The 15,389-nt window shown below is 43.3% G+C and overlaps 1 protein-coding gene across 1 annotated transcript in view; it reads left to right on the forward strand.

Moving 5' to 3' along the window:
• The first annotated feature begins 1,994 nt into the window (after window positions 1–1,994).
• Window positions 1,995–15,389, forward strand: part of ROR2 (receptor tyrosine kinase like orphan receptor 2) — a 154,430-nt gene continuing 141,035 nt past the window's right edge. The window contains exon 1 of the mRNA XM_055791283.1: window positions 1,995–2,236. Coding sequence (XP_055647258.1) covers window positions 2,146–2,236 — 91 coding nt within the window. The 5' untranslated portion in view covers window positions 1,995–2,145. The remainder of the gene's footprint in view (window positions 2,237–15,389) is intronic.

Consider the following 15,389-nt stretch of genomic DNA (forward strand, 5'->3'; position numbering starts at 1 on the left):
GGTGGAGGGATGTTCTTCACTATTGATCTCTAATATTTAATATAGATCTAATGTCTTCACGAAAGCTTTAGGGCACATTAAAAATGTGCAATCAAAAGTTTTTGCAGATGCAAAGCCAAGAGACATTCTTGATAAAAGATGGTGCAGAATACCTTACAGAAAGAACTGGTCTTAATGACTTGAGATAAAAAAAAGCATGGGGGCGTGAGGATTTGCGAGGCACATAGAATTTTGATCCAGTTCTTTCCTGTTAGATATACACTGGAAATTATAAGGAAAGAGAGGATATAGGGTCTTCTAACACATCACAGAATTTCTTTAAGTGGAATAGTGCTGTAATCATCAGGATGTATCAGTCTTTTCAGCACAGAAAGGAAATTAGCATTGCTCTGGTAGAGAAAGCATCTCCAATACTATTGCCCAGCTTGACCCACCCACCTTCAGAAAGGTTGAGTAAGACTTCCAAATACACAGGTGGGGGGAGGGTAGACGGGGCAGCAGGAAAAAGGATTAGGGTGATCAGGGAATGCAGAACTGATAATGTCAGAGGAAATTTAAAAATTCAGTCTTTTTTTAGTGTAACACAATGAAGGTTGAGATGTGATTCTGGCCATTTTATACCACAGAGAAGAGAAGTGGGAAGCTATTTATGTGGAAGCATAATCGTGGCACAAGAGATAAGGAGTATAAACTGGTCATGAATACATATCAGCTAAAAATTAGTAGTAGGTTTCTAACCACCAAAAAGGCAAGGTCTGGAGCAGCCTTTAATCTAAAGAGTGAAGCTTTTAAAAAACATCCTCGCTGCATTTTCATTAGGTTTCATATGTTTATGAAAGTGATTATAAAATGTGTTGTTGTGATGTAAAGGACTGAATTCAGTCAGTCCTACATTCCTGCCAAAGAGGGATTGGGACGTCCCTATGTCATCCTTAAGTGCCAGAAGATTTTTCAAGATGGAGCTGGAGACCTGAGAGGAAAGAAACAGGGTGCAAAAGCAGGAAGAAAGAACATGTTGTAATGTTTGCCTTTGTTTGCAATGAGAAGTAAATTTAGTGGGAAATTAATTTCACTGAAACAATTGTGAGTTTAGAGCTTGATTTGGGGAAGAACTTAAAGGGATTTGTATGTATTCAGCACTACTCCCCATCAAATCTTTAGAAAATAAAGGCTAAAACAATAGGCATGTTACATTTATAGAGACACATCTGATTAAATTTGTTGTTAAAATTAAGCTTAAAATATGGCAAATATTCAGGTCTTACTGTGTTCTTGGAGTTTATGACATAATTAACAGATGCCTGCTCGCAGGTCTGCATTACCTGAAAGTACCGATTTCTTTGAACTGCAAAAAAAAAAAATAAAATAAGGATTTTGAAAAGTATGTTTAAATTGTGTTCAGAGTGCTCGTACTTCTGGTGTAAATAACTTTGAAATGTTTTAGAACTTTACAGGGAGCAGCAGCATTTTCCGCCTGTTGGGAGACAGAAAGCAGAATTTACTTCTGCCGCGCTAGCAGGGGAGCAGGGGTAGGGCGCACGGAGCAAGATCCCAGCCGTGCTTGTCCCTGCCTTGCGGGGCGCTGCTGCGGGGCGTCTGGGGGCAGGAGTAACTGTTTCGGGTCACTTTGTGCTCGTGGGTTCAGAAAGGCGTCAGTTCAGCAGCGGGGAGGGAGGCAAAGGCCAGAGGCGGTGGTGGGCTTGGTCCACGTGGCCCCCGCCCGCTCATTTGTGTTTTGTTGGAGGCTTTTCTGAGGAAGCCCTGCCACCCTGGGGGTCCCACCGCGGCGCCCCCACCCCCGCGCGGAGGGAAAGGCGGGGGCGCGGCCCCCGGCAGAGGGTGCCGGAGCGCAGGGACTGTCCCCATCCTGTCCGCCCCTCGGCGCCTCTCCCCTCCCCTCCCCTCCGTCGGGCTTCTCCCGGGTGACGTTGGGATGCTGGGGAAGGAGGAGGAGAGGGAGGAGGAGGGGAAAGGAGCGCGGCTTCCTCCGCCCCCAGTCGGGGACAGTCCGTTAGCGAGAGCGCAGGGCTGGAGCGGCGGTGCCGAAGAGAACTTCGCGGCGGCGCCGAGCTCCCCCCCCACCCCCGCAGCGGCACCGACAGCGGAGCCCGCTCCGCCCGCAGGCGCTGTTACCGGGCGGGCAGCATGGTCCCCGGGGCGGCGGGGCGGCGGGGGGCGGCGGGCCGCCTTCTGGCCCTGCTGGCGGCCGCCGCGCTCCTCCGCCTCCGCGCGGCAGGTAAGGAGCGGGCCCCGCGGGGCGGGTGCGCTGCCCGGCGGGGCGGGCTGTGCGGGACGGGGCGGGCAGGGAGAGCGGGCTCTGTTTCGGGGGGAGTTGCGCGTATCTATTTGGGACCGGCGGAGCCGCCAGCATCCCCAAGGGGTGGCTGATGATGGTTACTCTGGCTGTCTTTCTTCCTCTCTTTCTTTCTTTATTTTTTTTTTCTTCTGCTTCTTCTTTCTAAATGCAAACCTGATGTTGCGATTTCTTCTAAGGGGACGGGTGTTGGCAGGAGGCGAGGGCAGCGGTGGCTGCGCTGAGGACGGTTCGCTAAAACTTTTTCTCTAGCGCATCCCGGCGCCGCTGCCCCGCTCGGGCGGCGGGCGCTTCGTGCCTCTCCTCGACCGCTTCCAGCGCACCGAGGCTGGTCGGTGGCGACTGGGGGGCGGGGGTAAGAAAGACTGGGGGAAAACAAAGGAAAAGTTCGGGTTTTGTTGTTGCCGAGGGTGGATAGCAAAGTGTGGAGCCTCCTCCCTCGCTGCGCCCGCCCTCCAACCCTCCCCTCGGAGTGGTTATAATAATGTGTTATTATTTGGGCGGTTGAGTGTTGCCAGAATCTCAGCGGGAACCAGGAGCGGGGGGGGGGAATTACAGCCGAGTGGGCGAGAGGGCAGCCGCCGTGTTTGCAGCTGATGGAGGCTCGGCGGGGTCTCTTTCTGTGTGTTTCTGTGCTTTAGAGGGTCCTGTTTCCCCTGTGTACCTGGCCGACCCTCGGGGAGTGAGGAGGTCAGCCTTTGGGCTCAGCAAACGCTAGGACTCGGTTCAGCGAGCGCCGCGATTGTTTTTGGGGCTGAATAAACTGCCCTTACTAACATCTGACCTCGTGCCGTGGTAGCCAGCGCGTCTGCTGAGCATTTGCCAGTTTGTCCGGCATCTCCGAGGCGAGCGCCGTGATTTACAGGGACTTTGGGAAGCGTGTGGCGTTGGAGAGACGCGATGGTGTAAGAGTTAGAGTTCCCGTAAAAGAAGCCGCACAAACGTTTTATTCCTTTTTTCCTTTCTGCCCTCCCGCGCACGCCTAAGACGCGGTGCTCTCAGAGGAGAAAAGGGGAGGGAGGTGATGTGGGATGTGAAACCCAACGGCGAGATAGGAGCTGCCGGATTCAGGTCTTTGATCTTTTTTGAAACCGTTCTCTGGAAAATTGCTCTCTCACCCTCTGCAGCCGATAAACCTTGCTCGCAAACTCCTTCCCGGGGCAGTTTGCCCAGGGACTGAGGGAGGAGGTGACAGGCGGCAGCATTTTCATGCCAGGTTTGTAACCCTTCCCGTGCTGTCTCCGCCGGGCAGTGCGGGAGCGCTCCGGGCGGGCAGCTTCTCCCTCCTCCGCCTTTCCTGGCTGTGGCTTAATTGCACCGAAGTGCAGGAGGAGACCGATGATGTCTTTAAGGAAAAACAGTGATACTGCAGATAAGAGGGGACTTGTTAATCAATTGCACGTTTGAAAGGGCTTTTCTTCCCTTTGTTGCTTTCGCTAATCCGTTTACCTCTCCCCGGGAGGTGACAGATGCCTATATTTCCTGTTATTCAGCTCCGGGGTCCGAGGTCTTGCCATTTGTTACATTACCGTGAAGGGAGTGGGTCAGCAGAAAGCTGGAGGTCTGGGGCGTTTACGGGGGGAGAGCAGGAGGCGAGCGTGTGTTACAGCCCGCGGATCTGGGGTCAGTTCCCGTCGCGTTTATTTTTCCTAGTGCCTTTATCGCTCCCTTTTGAAGCGCCTGCCCCGCCGCCCTGCCCCCGGGGGATCTCCCGGCCGGCCGGGGGGAGGCTGGGGGGAGGCTGGGGGGCCTCGGTCGAAGGCAGCGCCTCCTCTCGGGGCCGGAGGGAGGATGACGGTCGTCGTTTGCGAGACGTGGAAGGAGATGCCCGGCTTTCTGTCCCTGTCCCCACTTCCCTCCCTTTTCCCCGAGCAGCTGGATCTGTCTTTCGGACGCAGCGGGAGGGAGGTGCGCACGGTGTCCCGGGAGTCGCTTTCCTTCCTCCCCTTGGCCCCCTGCAGCCCGTGAACACCGAGGCTTATGCTTCTGCCACTGCTAGCCCCTTTCTGCCGTCTCAGAGCCTGCCCGCCGCCCCCGGGGGTGCGGGCTTTGCCGCCGGGGCCGGGGCTGCGGGCCGGGGGGGCTGCGGGCCGGGGGGGCTGCGGGCCGGGGGGGCTGCGGGCCGGGGGGCTGCGCGCTGCCTGCCCAGGTCGTCAGGGGACGCTTCTGATGGGGTGAGTGTTTCAGCCTTCGCGGAGGCAGTAATAAAACCACAAACTGGCGTTAAAAGCGGATTTGGGTGTGTGTGTATATATATATATATATATATATAGCTACCCCGTAAACGTGCTTGTGATAATCATTGCGACCACCTGTGGACAGCGTGGTTGCGCTATACCTCGGTAGGCACGGATTGGGGACTCCATTTTCTTCACTGAATGTGCAGCACGGTGGTTGAGAGCCCATAATCACAGCAATAAATACTTGTGTACTTCCATTGTTAAGCGGTATTCTTCTGTTTAATTAGATTTGTGTAGTGGTAAACAGCCATTGTTAATCTATGTTTTATTTAAAGGTTTATTTTTCAAAATGTCCTTTCAGCCTTTTCAGTGTTCACTTTACAATATGACCAAGTAAGAGACAACAGAAACTGGGATGGTCGTTTGCACAATGTACTTACTTGGCTTACAGGCTTTTGGCCTCTTAACATTAAGTACAAAAAAACCAAAAAACGTTTAATCAAACTGAAGTTAATATTCACATGATTTGCAAAGTATGCAGAGCATTGTGTCTAAAAAAAAATATTAGAATTCTGTCAACAGAATGTCTGGAGATGAAAACATACATAATGGTAATTCTGTGCTATGATTTTGCAGGCCCTGAAGTTTGTAAACTTCTACTGAGTTTTATAAAGAACCCCCCCTGATTTCTTAGAGTACAATGTTAGTGGAGAAATGAATGCAAGTATGGATTATTTCTGAATGCCTTTAAATGCCTAAGTACAAAAAGTTGTAAAATGCTTGAATCTATAAAGTTGCTTGAGATTTAGCTATAGCTCCCTCCTGACTATAATAAATGAGATTCAGCTCTGGAAATTGTACATAAGTCACCTGGTAAAAGTCGATACAGCTTTGAATACAAGAAGTCTTCACATAGCATTTAATAAATGACATTGATTACATTAAATATTTTTAGGTCAAACCTTTGCCAGCATTAATTGAATCGTTAAGTAGTTTAGTGGTGAAGTTTATCCTTGGGTCAAGGGTTACCGTTGGGTTTGTTTTTTTCCCCTTGAGTTTCTTGATTATGTTAAGCATTTGTATTGGAATTGCGATTTTCTCCTTTATCTCTTTTCTGCTGTAAACAGCATAGAAATGCAAGTTGCAGGAAGAAAAGGACCAGCTGACAGATGAGGCAAATTAATCCTATTTAGTGAGCTTCCAGTTGTTTGCAGGAAAGCTGATCTTTTTTCTAAACTCACTGCACTTTGTGTAAGGTGTGAATAAGCTTTTAGAACTGTCATTGGCATGGAAATATATTTGACCACTAATTAGAAAAATGACAGTCTTAGGCCACTAGTCAAAGAAATGAGCTAGTCAAAGAGAATTAAATGTAAAAGGAAAGAAAGGCAATGAATACTATTGCTTATTTGATACCTACAAGAATCTTCCGTGTAGAAGACTTGAAGAGGCCTCTTTGTGGCTTATCTTCAGAATCTTAAATTCACGTGTTATAGTTAATAAAAATGTCAGCTAGAAGCAGTCAGCGTCTGAAGTTTTTAATCATACCTTTGATTCAGATAATTTATTTTAAAAACCCTCTTTGTGTTATTTTGAACATTGCAGTCAGAGTAAAAACATAAAGCAAACTTCCTTTGGTTTTTATACATAAATCTTTCCTTAGATGTTCTGTGTTGCGTTGTGTGGTTGCTCAGAGGGAAGAAATGCTGCTTAGAGTATTCCATCATCTAATTTACAGCATCTGTCACAATGTTCTCTGTGCAAAGGATGGCTTGCTATTTAAGTTTGTTTATTCATTGTGAGGCTGTTGCTTTGAAAAGGAAGTTGTCATTAGGCTCAGCATGTCTGGAAAGTATGCATGTCCTCAAGTCTTCTAATCCAGTGACTATAAAGTAGTTAAAGCTTCAAAGAAAAGGAACGACAGGATTTTGCAGCACTGAAAGAAGATGCGTTGTTTGTTAATCCTGCTTTTAATTGTTGCTCATAGTGCAGACTGCTGCAGCATTGCTAGTGGGACAACCAACAAATTAAGTGATTGTCTTTCCTCTTGGTTTTGCCTAAACGTGTAAGTAATTCGAAATGTCCCTTACTAGCTTTTTGCATTTACTTTTCCCAAGCTTTTGCCATGCACCAGTGTTCATCTGCAGACATCCTGTTAGTTTTTCGGATGTTCTTCACAGACTTGACTGACGACCAACATTTTTCTCTTTACATCTGTTTGTCCTCCTCAGCTAGTCTGGGAAAAGACTTCCACTATCTTTTCCAAGTGGTGTTGGCTGGTGATTTTTATTGAAACTGAGAACGGCTGTATGTGATTTTTCTGGTGGCAGTAAAAGACACTTTTGAGAAAGTCAGGGTGATCCCTTAGCTATAGAGTATGAGTTTGCCTTTTAACTGGCAGTGGACAAAAGGTTTCATTTAAGAACACAAACAAATCTGCCTGGTAATTTCCGTGAAAACAAGAAATCACAGTGTACCACTAATGGTACACTATTATGGTGGTGGTAAGTAGATGTATTACACCTACCTTAGGCTTATCTAGCTCACAGTGTGTGGTAGCACTGGCGTTGAGCAGTTTGCAAAGCCTGTTGATGAAGCAGTATGAGTATGCTATAGACAGTTCCAGGCTTCTAAGCTGGTTTAAAATTAGCTTGTGTGTATCTGCATGAGTGGTTGTGCACAAGTGTTGTACTGACAGCGTGCACTGCTTCACAAAACAAAGGGGCTATACTGCTGCCTGCTGATTGAATTAGTCTTTGTTTATATTGATGCTTTCTGGTTTTGCTTTATAAACATCCAGCACGTGTTCGTCTGTGATGATGAAGTGTGGCCTACAATAGCTGATGGAAGAGGAAGGATATCACTATATTACTTTTTCAGTAGAAGGTATTTGAAGAATGAGCATAGTATTATGTACCTGTTTCCTCTGAGTCCAGAGCAGAGCTGAATGACATCCCCTAAAGGTTGTGTGGTTATGAAGGTGCAGTTTCAGCAACCTGACATTGCTGGAAAGGGAAAAAAGGATTCTGCAGAAGTGAAGGACTATGTGGGCAGAGGGCAACAGAGAAGTAGTATGATATAAAGATACAAGATGTTTTCTTTTTCCACTGTATAGATTCTGGTGGAGCAACAGCAAGATGTTTTATGAGGGTACTGCTTGAAGGAGCAGCAAAGTGGAAACTGTTCCAGGCCCCAGTTTGGCCAGTGTCTAGTTTTAAAGCGTGAGTAGTCCCATCAGGAAATTGGATTGGGTCCCCACAGGTATTTTGTCACTGAACTTCTCATCGATTTCAAATGGGAGACATGCTCTAAATACCTTTTAGATTTGATACTTCCACTTCAGGTGATGTGAACTTGGAAAGAGAAACAACAAATACACATTTGATACTCGTTCTTGAATGAAAAATCCCCATGTGTATATTGTTATATCTATGAAACCTCTACTGAACTTTGATTCCTGTCTTCTAGTTGCACTGTTTGGACACTTGTTTTATATGAACAGCATAAACATTTAATTCCGTAACTCCATTTATTGACCCTTGTCCTCATCAACACTCCTCTAGGCTGTTCATTTAACAGTTCATCTGGTAAGTATTATTTTGAGATGAAGTGGCTTCTATAAATTATTTCCTTTGCTTTTGGTAGTCTAATGCCTTCATATTATTTTTTTCATGGTATGTGCAAGTAAGTAGAATTACTTGACAGGTTGTAATAAGAGAGGATAAATTCTGTTGCAGTTCTCCTAAAGTCGTGAAGTAATACTTTTCAAAAAACCATACACAACTGTCTAGTTGAACCATAAATCAAACTTATCAGTGGACTGATTTCTTACCAAAGTAATAAGGCAGTCACGTATTCAACTATAGAGTAGTTAGAGGACAGATAACATGCAGCAAAATACAGGAAGAATTTTGTCCCTGTTTCTTTAGGAAAAAATAAAAGTATATAAACTGTGGTTGTAAACAGTAATTGTTACTGCTACTAGTCAGAAACACTCTCTTCTATATCATATGAACTGTAAACAAAAATTATTTAATAGTACGTGAGTCTAAAAGAGGAATCACAGAACAACGCAAACTAATGAGACCAGCAGGCTTCTGCACAAGCAGAGGAGCTGTCTTTCCTCCCTGGCTCCATCAGAATAAATAGATCTCATACTACTAACCTTTGTCTCATATTGCAAGCTGTTTAATACCTTTTAATATATCCTTGACTAACCCTGGTCAATTCCTGCGTTTCCAGTAGGGTACAGTTATATAAATAAATAAAATACTGGTACAGTAAACCCATGTGAGGGTGCTATGATAAAACTAGTTGTCTGTGTGATCACTAGTGCTGGCAGAAGGGGCTGCACACTGAGGGACAGGAGGTCTGTGTCACAGCAGTGCCACCTTAGATCAGATGAAGGTGGTGTGGGACCTCACTGGTTTGTTCTTTTGGATACAGTGTAAAGGTCTCATACTGGAAGAAAAGGCATCTCTGAAGGGAAAAAGCCAAAGACAGTTCTAGAAACATTCATTCGTCACTCTTGCCTGGTACATTACTCTTATGAGTGTATCAAAAGTTTTTCTGAATAGATCAAGATGAGAAAATGAGGGAACGGGGGTTGGGGGGAAGAATGGTATTACTTGACAGCCCAGGACTATAGCAGCTGAGTCACTTTAAAATAGGTTCTGTGAATCTCTTGTATGAACCAATAACAAACAAAACTGCTTGAAAATTGCAGAAGGCCTAGTGAACTATAAAATTTTCTGCATATTTGATGAGAGTGAAGTTCTAGCAAGAAGTTATACAATGTAAAGAGAATGCTGAGATTTTATGGTGTTAAAATGAGAGTGTGTGTTCTGGGAGATAAGTTAACAAATGGTTTTACTGTGCTTGTTTCTAGTTTAGAAAAATGACATGGCAGAATTGTGCTATAGAAAAAACCCAACAACACTAAAGTTAATGACATGGCAGCAATGCTTCTGCATATAGTAAACTTTTATCTCTTCTTGAAAAAACAAAAGCATAAAAAGGCAAATGAAGATTATGCCAACGGATTTTAAATAGATAACCCAAATATAATATCGTATACTCTGTTATTTCAGGGAGCAACAATTTGTTTCTGATTCTACGTGTGCATTGCTTTTCACATTTTGCCAATGTGTTAGAGAAGCGTTTTTGTTCATAAATTGAGGTGTCCTTACCCTGAGATGTAACTGTCAAGTAATGCAAAACTACCCAAACTGCATATCAGAGAGCTGACGGGACTAAAATTAACCCTGCAAAATCCAACCCATTGCTGGCCAGGCTGCCTGAACTGGCTTACCTCCTGTCCCCAGGACCACCGGTGCTGGCACAGGGAAGGGGCCAGACTGGGTGGCTGGAAGGCTGGGAGGGAGAGGACATGGCAGCCCCAGCACAAAGTGGTTTAAATTGCTGTGGGACTATACTCCTGGAGATAGTAAACGTGATATGCAGAAACAACATAACTTAATTGTGTGGGCTAGAAATTTTAGAGACACTTCCACAATACAGTTGTAACTGATGGCTGTCTAAGATTTGGATTCTGCAGAGCTGAGCTGAACCTGTGCCGTTTAATGAAGAAAAATCTCACTTGCCTTGAAAGTCTAGCCTGCAAACAAGTGTTTAATTAGTTGTCAGGTGGTGGTTATTCTCACCACATACAGTATTTGTCATTTCTCTTTGTGTTTGAACAGTTGTTGCTTAAGCTGAATTTTAGGATTCCATCGTGTTTTGTATTGCATTGTACTAGGTAAGAATGGATGATCTTTTGAAATTAAATGTGGTAATAATACAACGGAGATTTTTTGGTACAATAAACAATGAAATGGACAAAAGGAGAGTTCTGTGAAGGTTCTAAAGGTCTATGGGGCTTTCAGTGTGCTATATGAATATTCTAAGTTGAAAATAACAAGGGTCTTGTAGCATCTAGCTGTAATTACACTTTTTAAATTTTACAACTCTGTTGACAAATACAAATCCTGCTTCTTTAGAAGAGACATGAAACATTTTTTTCATAAGTTGAAAAGAAAAAAGGGGAGGAGTCTATGACAGAGAAACAAGAGAGAATTATGTTTACATAAGGAATTCCTTTTCTGGGGAATGGGAAATAAAAATCGTTTGTGGGACCCTAGGAACTCAGTAGCTGAAGGATGAGCTTAAACTTAAAAAAGTATTTAAAAAATTGTAGTTACAGTGGTGGTTAATGATGACTCCTTTCATGATAGACCAGAATCCCTTACAAAGGAGAAAGTGGTATTATGTAGATAAAATTACAAGCTTGAACGGGATCTGAACCAAACCTACATAAGGAAAATGTGTCTGCTGTTGTTTTAGCTTTAAAAATAACTGGGCTTCCTAGCTCTGCCTGGAAGCAATTTAATGCAACAGATTGATTATTATTTTTTTTTTTAAAGTATTTCCAGCCAGACCAGAAGCAGTAGTTAATAAATATCTTGTGAGGGCAAGTCTATTCTTTATGCTTGGTTTTGCAAACTCAGTGAATTTGGATATTAATACCTGAAATTGTAGATAGTAATTCAACCTGTTTTTCTAAAGCTGGTCTCGCATTTATCTTGTTCTCTCTGTGTCAGTGTAGAAGTAGGATTCAAAAATCCATTTCTTAAAGGAAGTAATAGAGAATCTGCTACAAAGTTCATGATACTGTCGTTTTTCAGAGCAACAAGAAAAAAAATTCACCCCATATTTCTTTCAAATTTTGTCTAGAGAGCTTTTGGATAATGTTGCTCTTGAGAAAAATACTATCTTTGTCAATGTATCATTTATGAACATATCAAATATAGAAAAAGCTTTGAAGACATCATGCTTTTTCATGAAGACGTTATATCAAAGATGGGAGCATGTAGATTTAGGAAGGGCAGATTTTGCAAGTTACTCTGGTTTGTAATCCAAAACCCAAATTTAAAGCTAGGAGTAGTTTTGATTCTGGAACTTGGGGAGGATGTGTTTACACAGGAAAGGGCTGCAGAAAGCAAAGGTGTCGATTTACACTGCATTTTCAAAATTACAAAAGTGGAAAATGTTACCTCACCTTTACTGAACACTTACTGTGTCCGCAGAGGTGGTTATGAGAAAGTACTAGTTCAGTGTGAAACCACAGAATAAACTAGATGTATAGCAACTTCTTCCTGCAGGCAAGTCTTCAGCAATCAGTGAAATACTTGAGATGTCATCTTTGTTTGTGCTGGCCATTGGCACATGATTTACTGTTTCTAGAAATAAACAGAAAATCAAACCTCAGTACTGTGGTGTTAGGCTCTGTAGAAATTCTTCAAGAGTCTTTATATATATTTTCTAGGAAGATCAGGATCTTCTGTAACCACAGTATGGCTGGGCAAAAAAGGATCAGAAAGGACTCTGAGAGGGTGTATTATCTGTTTTTCATGGCGGAATCACCTTTAGCTGGCACAACTTGTTCTGAAGAGGTGACAGGAACAGAGACTCAGTGACTTCCTCAGACAAGCATGCAGGCTTAGTGCTTGCTTATGCTAGGTTGTAATTTAAGTGCATTGTTTCCTCTTACAGTTTATTCCTCTACCCCTTGTAATTGTTCGGGTTTGTTGTTGTGGTTTTTGTTTTTTTTTTTTGTGACTTCTGAAAAAGTTCCTCAAACTTTGAAACGGTTTTCAAAAATTAACTTTTTTCCTTGTAGACATATCTCCTTGGTCACCTCTTTCCCCTCCCGTTTTCTCAGCCCTTCCTCTTACATCATGCTTTCTGAATCTCATGGTCATGCTCATTCCTCCCCACTGGACTTGCTCCAAAACATCTTTATTGAAGTGTGCTAACCAAAACTGGCATATTCCAGCTTAGGCTGCACAAGTGCTGGCTAAAGGAAGAGGATTATTTCCTCTATTTACCAGATGACGTTGTTTTTATTTCGCAGAATGATGCTTTGTGGCAGGATGGCATTGCTCAAGTTCTGATTTACTCCAGATCTTTCATGCAGGATTGTTGTCAAGTCCCCGTTTGGTACCAGTGCAATGGTTTAAATATAAACCCTTCTGCCTGTCTTCACTGAGTTACGCATCTTTATTCCCAGCTGCTCCATATAATTTTTTTCTGACATTTTATTTTGTTTGCCAAGATTAGAGTATTGGCCACACCTTATACCTTGGTGTTGCCTGTGGAGTTCAGTAAGGGAGATATCCATAACACTGAAACTTGTGAAACTCCCTCATGTAAGTTAACCACTGGGAGTTAACCGTCATTATGGTTTTCCAATGAGTTGGCATTGTCAAATCATGTAATTTTTTGATATTTCCCCTCTGAGAATGACAGTTCCCCACCAACTAATTACCACCTCCATTTCCTACTGGTGCCTTAGCTTCATGCTATCATTCAGTGCAAGATAGGAGTTGTCAGGTTACGGTCCTTGGGAGCTAAACTTCCCTCAGCAGAAACCGTTGTGACATGTCTGAGTCTCTGCTTCTGTGGTTTCTTCTTAAACAACTTGCCTTTCTCTGACTTTCTGTAACTGCGCTAAGATTTGTTGTCCTGCTGTAACAGAGAAGAGATTCATCACTTTGAAAGACAGAGTTCAGACCTGACTATTTTCAAAGACTCATTTGTGTTCCCCTTCTCCCTGCCCCCAGCCGCGAGTTCGGACAGTCTGTAGAAAACTTTTTGCAAATGACAGTTTCTCTTTCTCTCTTAATATCATGTCTGCATCAATTTAATGGATTAAAACTGTATCCTTTAAACTCATACATACTCACTCCTGCTACTTTTGCTCTTTAAAATCCTATATTGTGTGAGTAGTTGCGTGTTGCAAAACAAAGGCAGCTAAAACTACTATACATTTGGGAGTGTACAATATAATTTCTGTGTTAAGCATTAATATTAACCTGAAATAAATTACAGGCTTAGGATTGTAGAAATAATATAGGATCAAATATGTGCACTTGTCATTGTCTCTGCAGGGCTGTCCTCAGTTTCTGTAACTCCTATCATCCTGTCTTTTTCCTTCATTTTACTTTTCTGTTCCTATGATTTTCTTTTTTTCTCTACAGCGTATTTCATTCTGGTACTTGTTTTTTCACTTTTTTTTTTTTCTTTTCTGTTTCTTTCTTTATGACTAATTCTTTGCCCGTTACCTAGCACTTTAGATCTTAGGAATTCACAGGTATGCTGTGGTTGCCTACCAATGGTAGGAAGTGGATCAAAGGGATCCATAGTGGCTGTTTCTAGCTGTCTGGAAAAAAAACTATGCCTGAACAACAGGTGGGAGAAGTACCTCCAAACAGATGGTTTTCTGTGACTGAGCCATTAGCACGCTCCTTTGGAACTGATGTTGCCTGAGAAACTTCTGGTATCATCATCTATACTTTTATGTGGAATGGAAAAGTAAAGCCAGGAAAGGGTGAGATGGGGGCCACAGCTCCGATGAGGTGGGAGTGGGCTGGGTGGATGGGCTTGTCTGAGCAGAGATACTGGACTGTGACCCAGTTTATGAGGAACATAATTGCCGGTAGGGTGTGGAAATGGAGTTAGGGGTTACGTGAGGGCGTGTGATAGTAAGTATAAGTATAATGCACTCATCAGTGTGGACTGGCAGAGAATTAGAAATGCCTGCTGCTGCCCTGCCGACAACTGGTGGCAAGGGTACCGAGCATAGCACCACGCTGTGTGTGGTAAAGTCCTGCCCTGTACCGTGGTTACTTTTTTCTTCTTCGGGACGTGTGATGTAAGCAACGGCCGTGTCTTTCACCGTGGGTTGTGTGGCAAGTTTTGCTCAGGAAAAAGAAGGGAGGTAAAGTTGTGTCTGCTGTGATGGTTGGATAACGTCAGATACCTTGCCTAATTTGAAACACTGAAAGCGGATAGAGACATGAAGGGAGTGACTGCCAGTTTTACCATCTACGGGTCCTGTCACTTTGAGGGTTATAATAGCGTAGAAACAATAACGGACTCTGCTCATTTAGGAAAATAGATGTGCTTTTTTTGCTTCAGGTCAGAATCACAGTTATGAAAATTATGACTTTCTTTATCTTTGTACGTGTCTGATGTATGCAAACCCTTTGTGGGGTTTATTTCCTTTTTTCTATGTGGCGTTTTTCCTTCCGTGTCTGTCTGTTGTTTTTCTTCCTTCTTCTTTTTTCTATTTTCTTTTTTTCTTTTCCTTTTCTCTCCCCCCCCCGCCCCCCCCCCCCCCCTTCCCCCCTTGAACTAGTGAAACCACTCTCTTTGGTAGTTCTGAGTCAGTTAGGTCAGTCCTGGGCTTTTCTGTGCAAAGGCTGCCAAGTTCTTCTAAAATATGTGGTGGTTTAGGGATTTGGATGAATGTCCAAAAGGGACCAAGACTTGAGACCTCCAGATGTCTTTAATTTAAAACCACAATTTCGAAAGGATCCTTCCTGAGTCCCGAGAGGAAAAAGCCAATACTTCCATTTATACTATTAGTCATCATTCTCTCCACCATCAGGGTTCTCCTCCCTTCTGTAAAGGCTACAGTTTGTTTTGCTGCTTTAACAAAAATGAGTTTAGTTGATTTAATGTTCTGTTTTGTGATGAAGTGTCTTACCTAGGTCATAGTTTAGCTGTTAACAAGATATTTATGAAGTGGTAAGAATTCTCTGCTCTGTAGTGAATTTAGTCTCTACTGGGGCAAAATGCTATTTAACTAGCAAATGAAGTAGTTCAGCTTCAAATTATATGTCAAAGTTAAATGCAACCATTTTTATCTTTTAGTAACCCCCTAAATAACTGGAGTACCTGGAACTGCTCAAAACTTATGTAATTTGACCTCTACTGTAGGAAAAGCATTTTGGCTAGATTAATACTGCAAGTATGTATCAGAGGGAGGAAAATTTTACATTTAGAAACCAAGTTTGAATTCATATTTTTATTCTATATGCAGGCTGTAAAAT

The sequence above is a fragment of the Falco peregrinus genome, chromosome Z (assembly GCF_023634155.1).
Source record: "Falco peregrinus isolate bFalPer1 chromosome Z, bFalPer1.pri, whole genome shotgun sequence".
Lineage (NCBI taxonomy): Eukaryota > Metazoa > Chordata > Aves > Falconiformes > Falconidae > Falco > Falco peregrinus.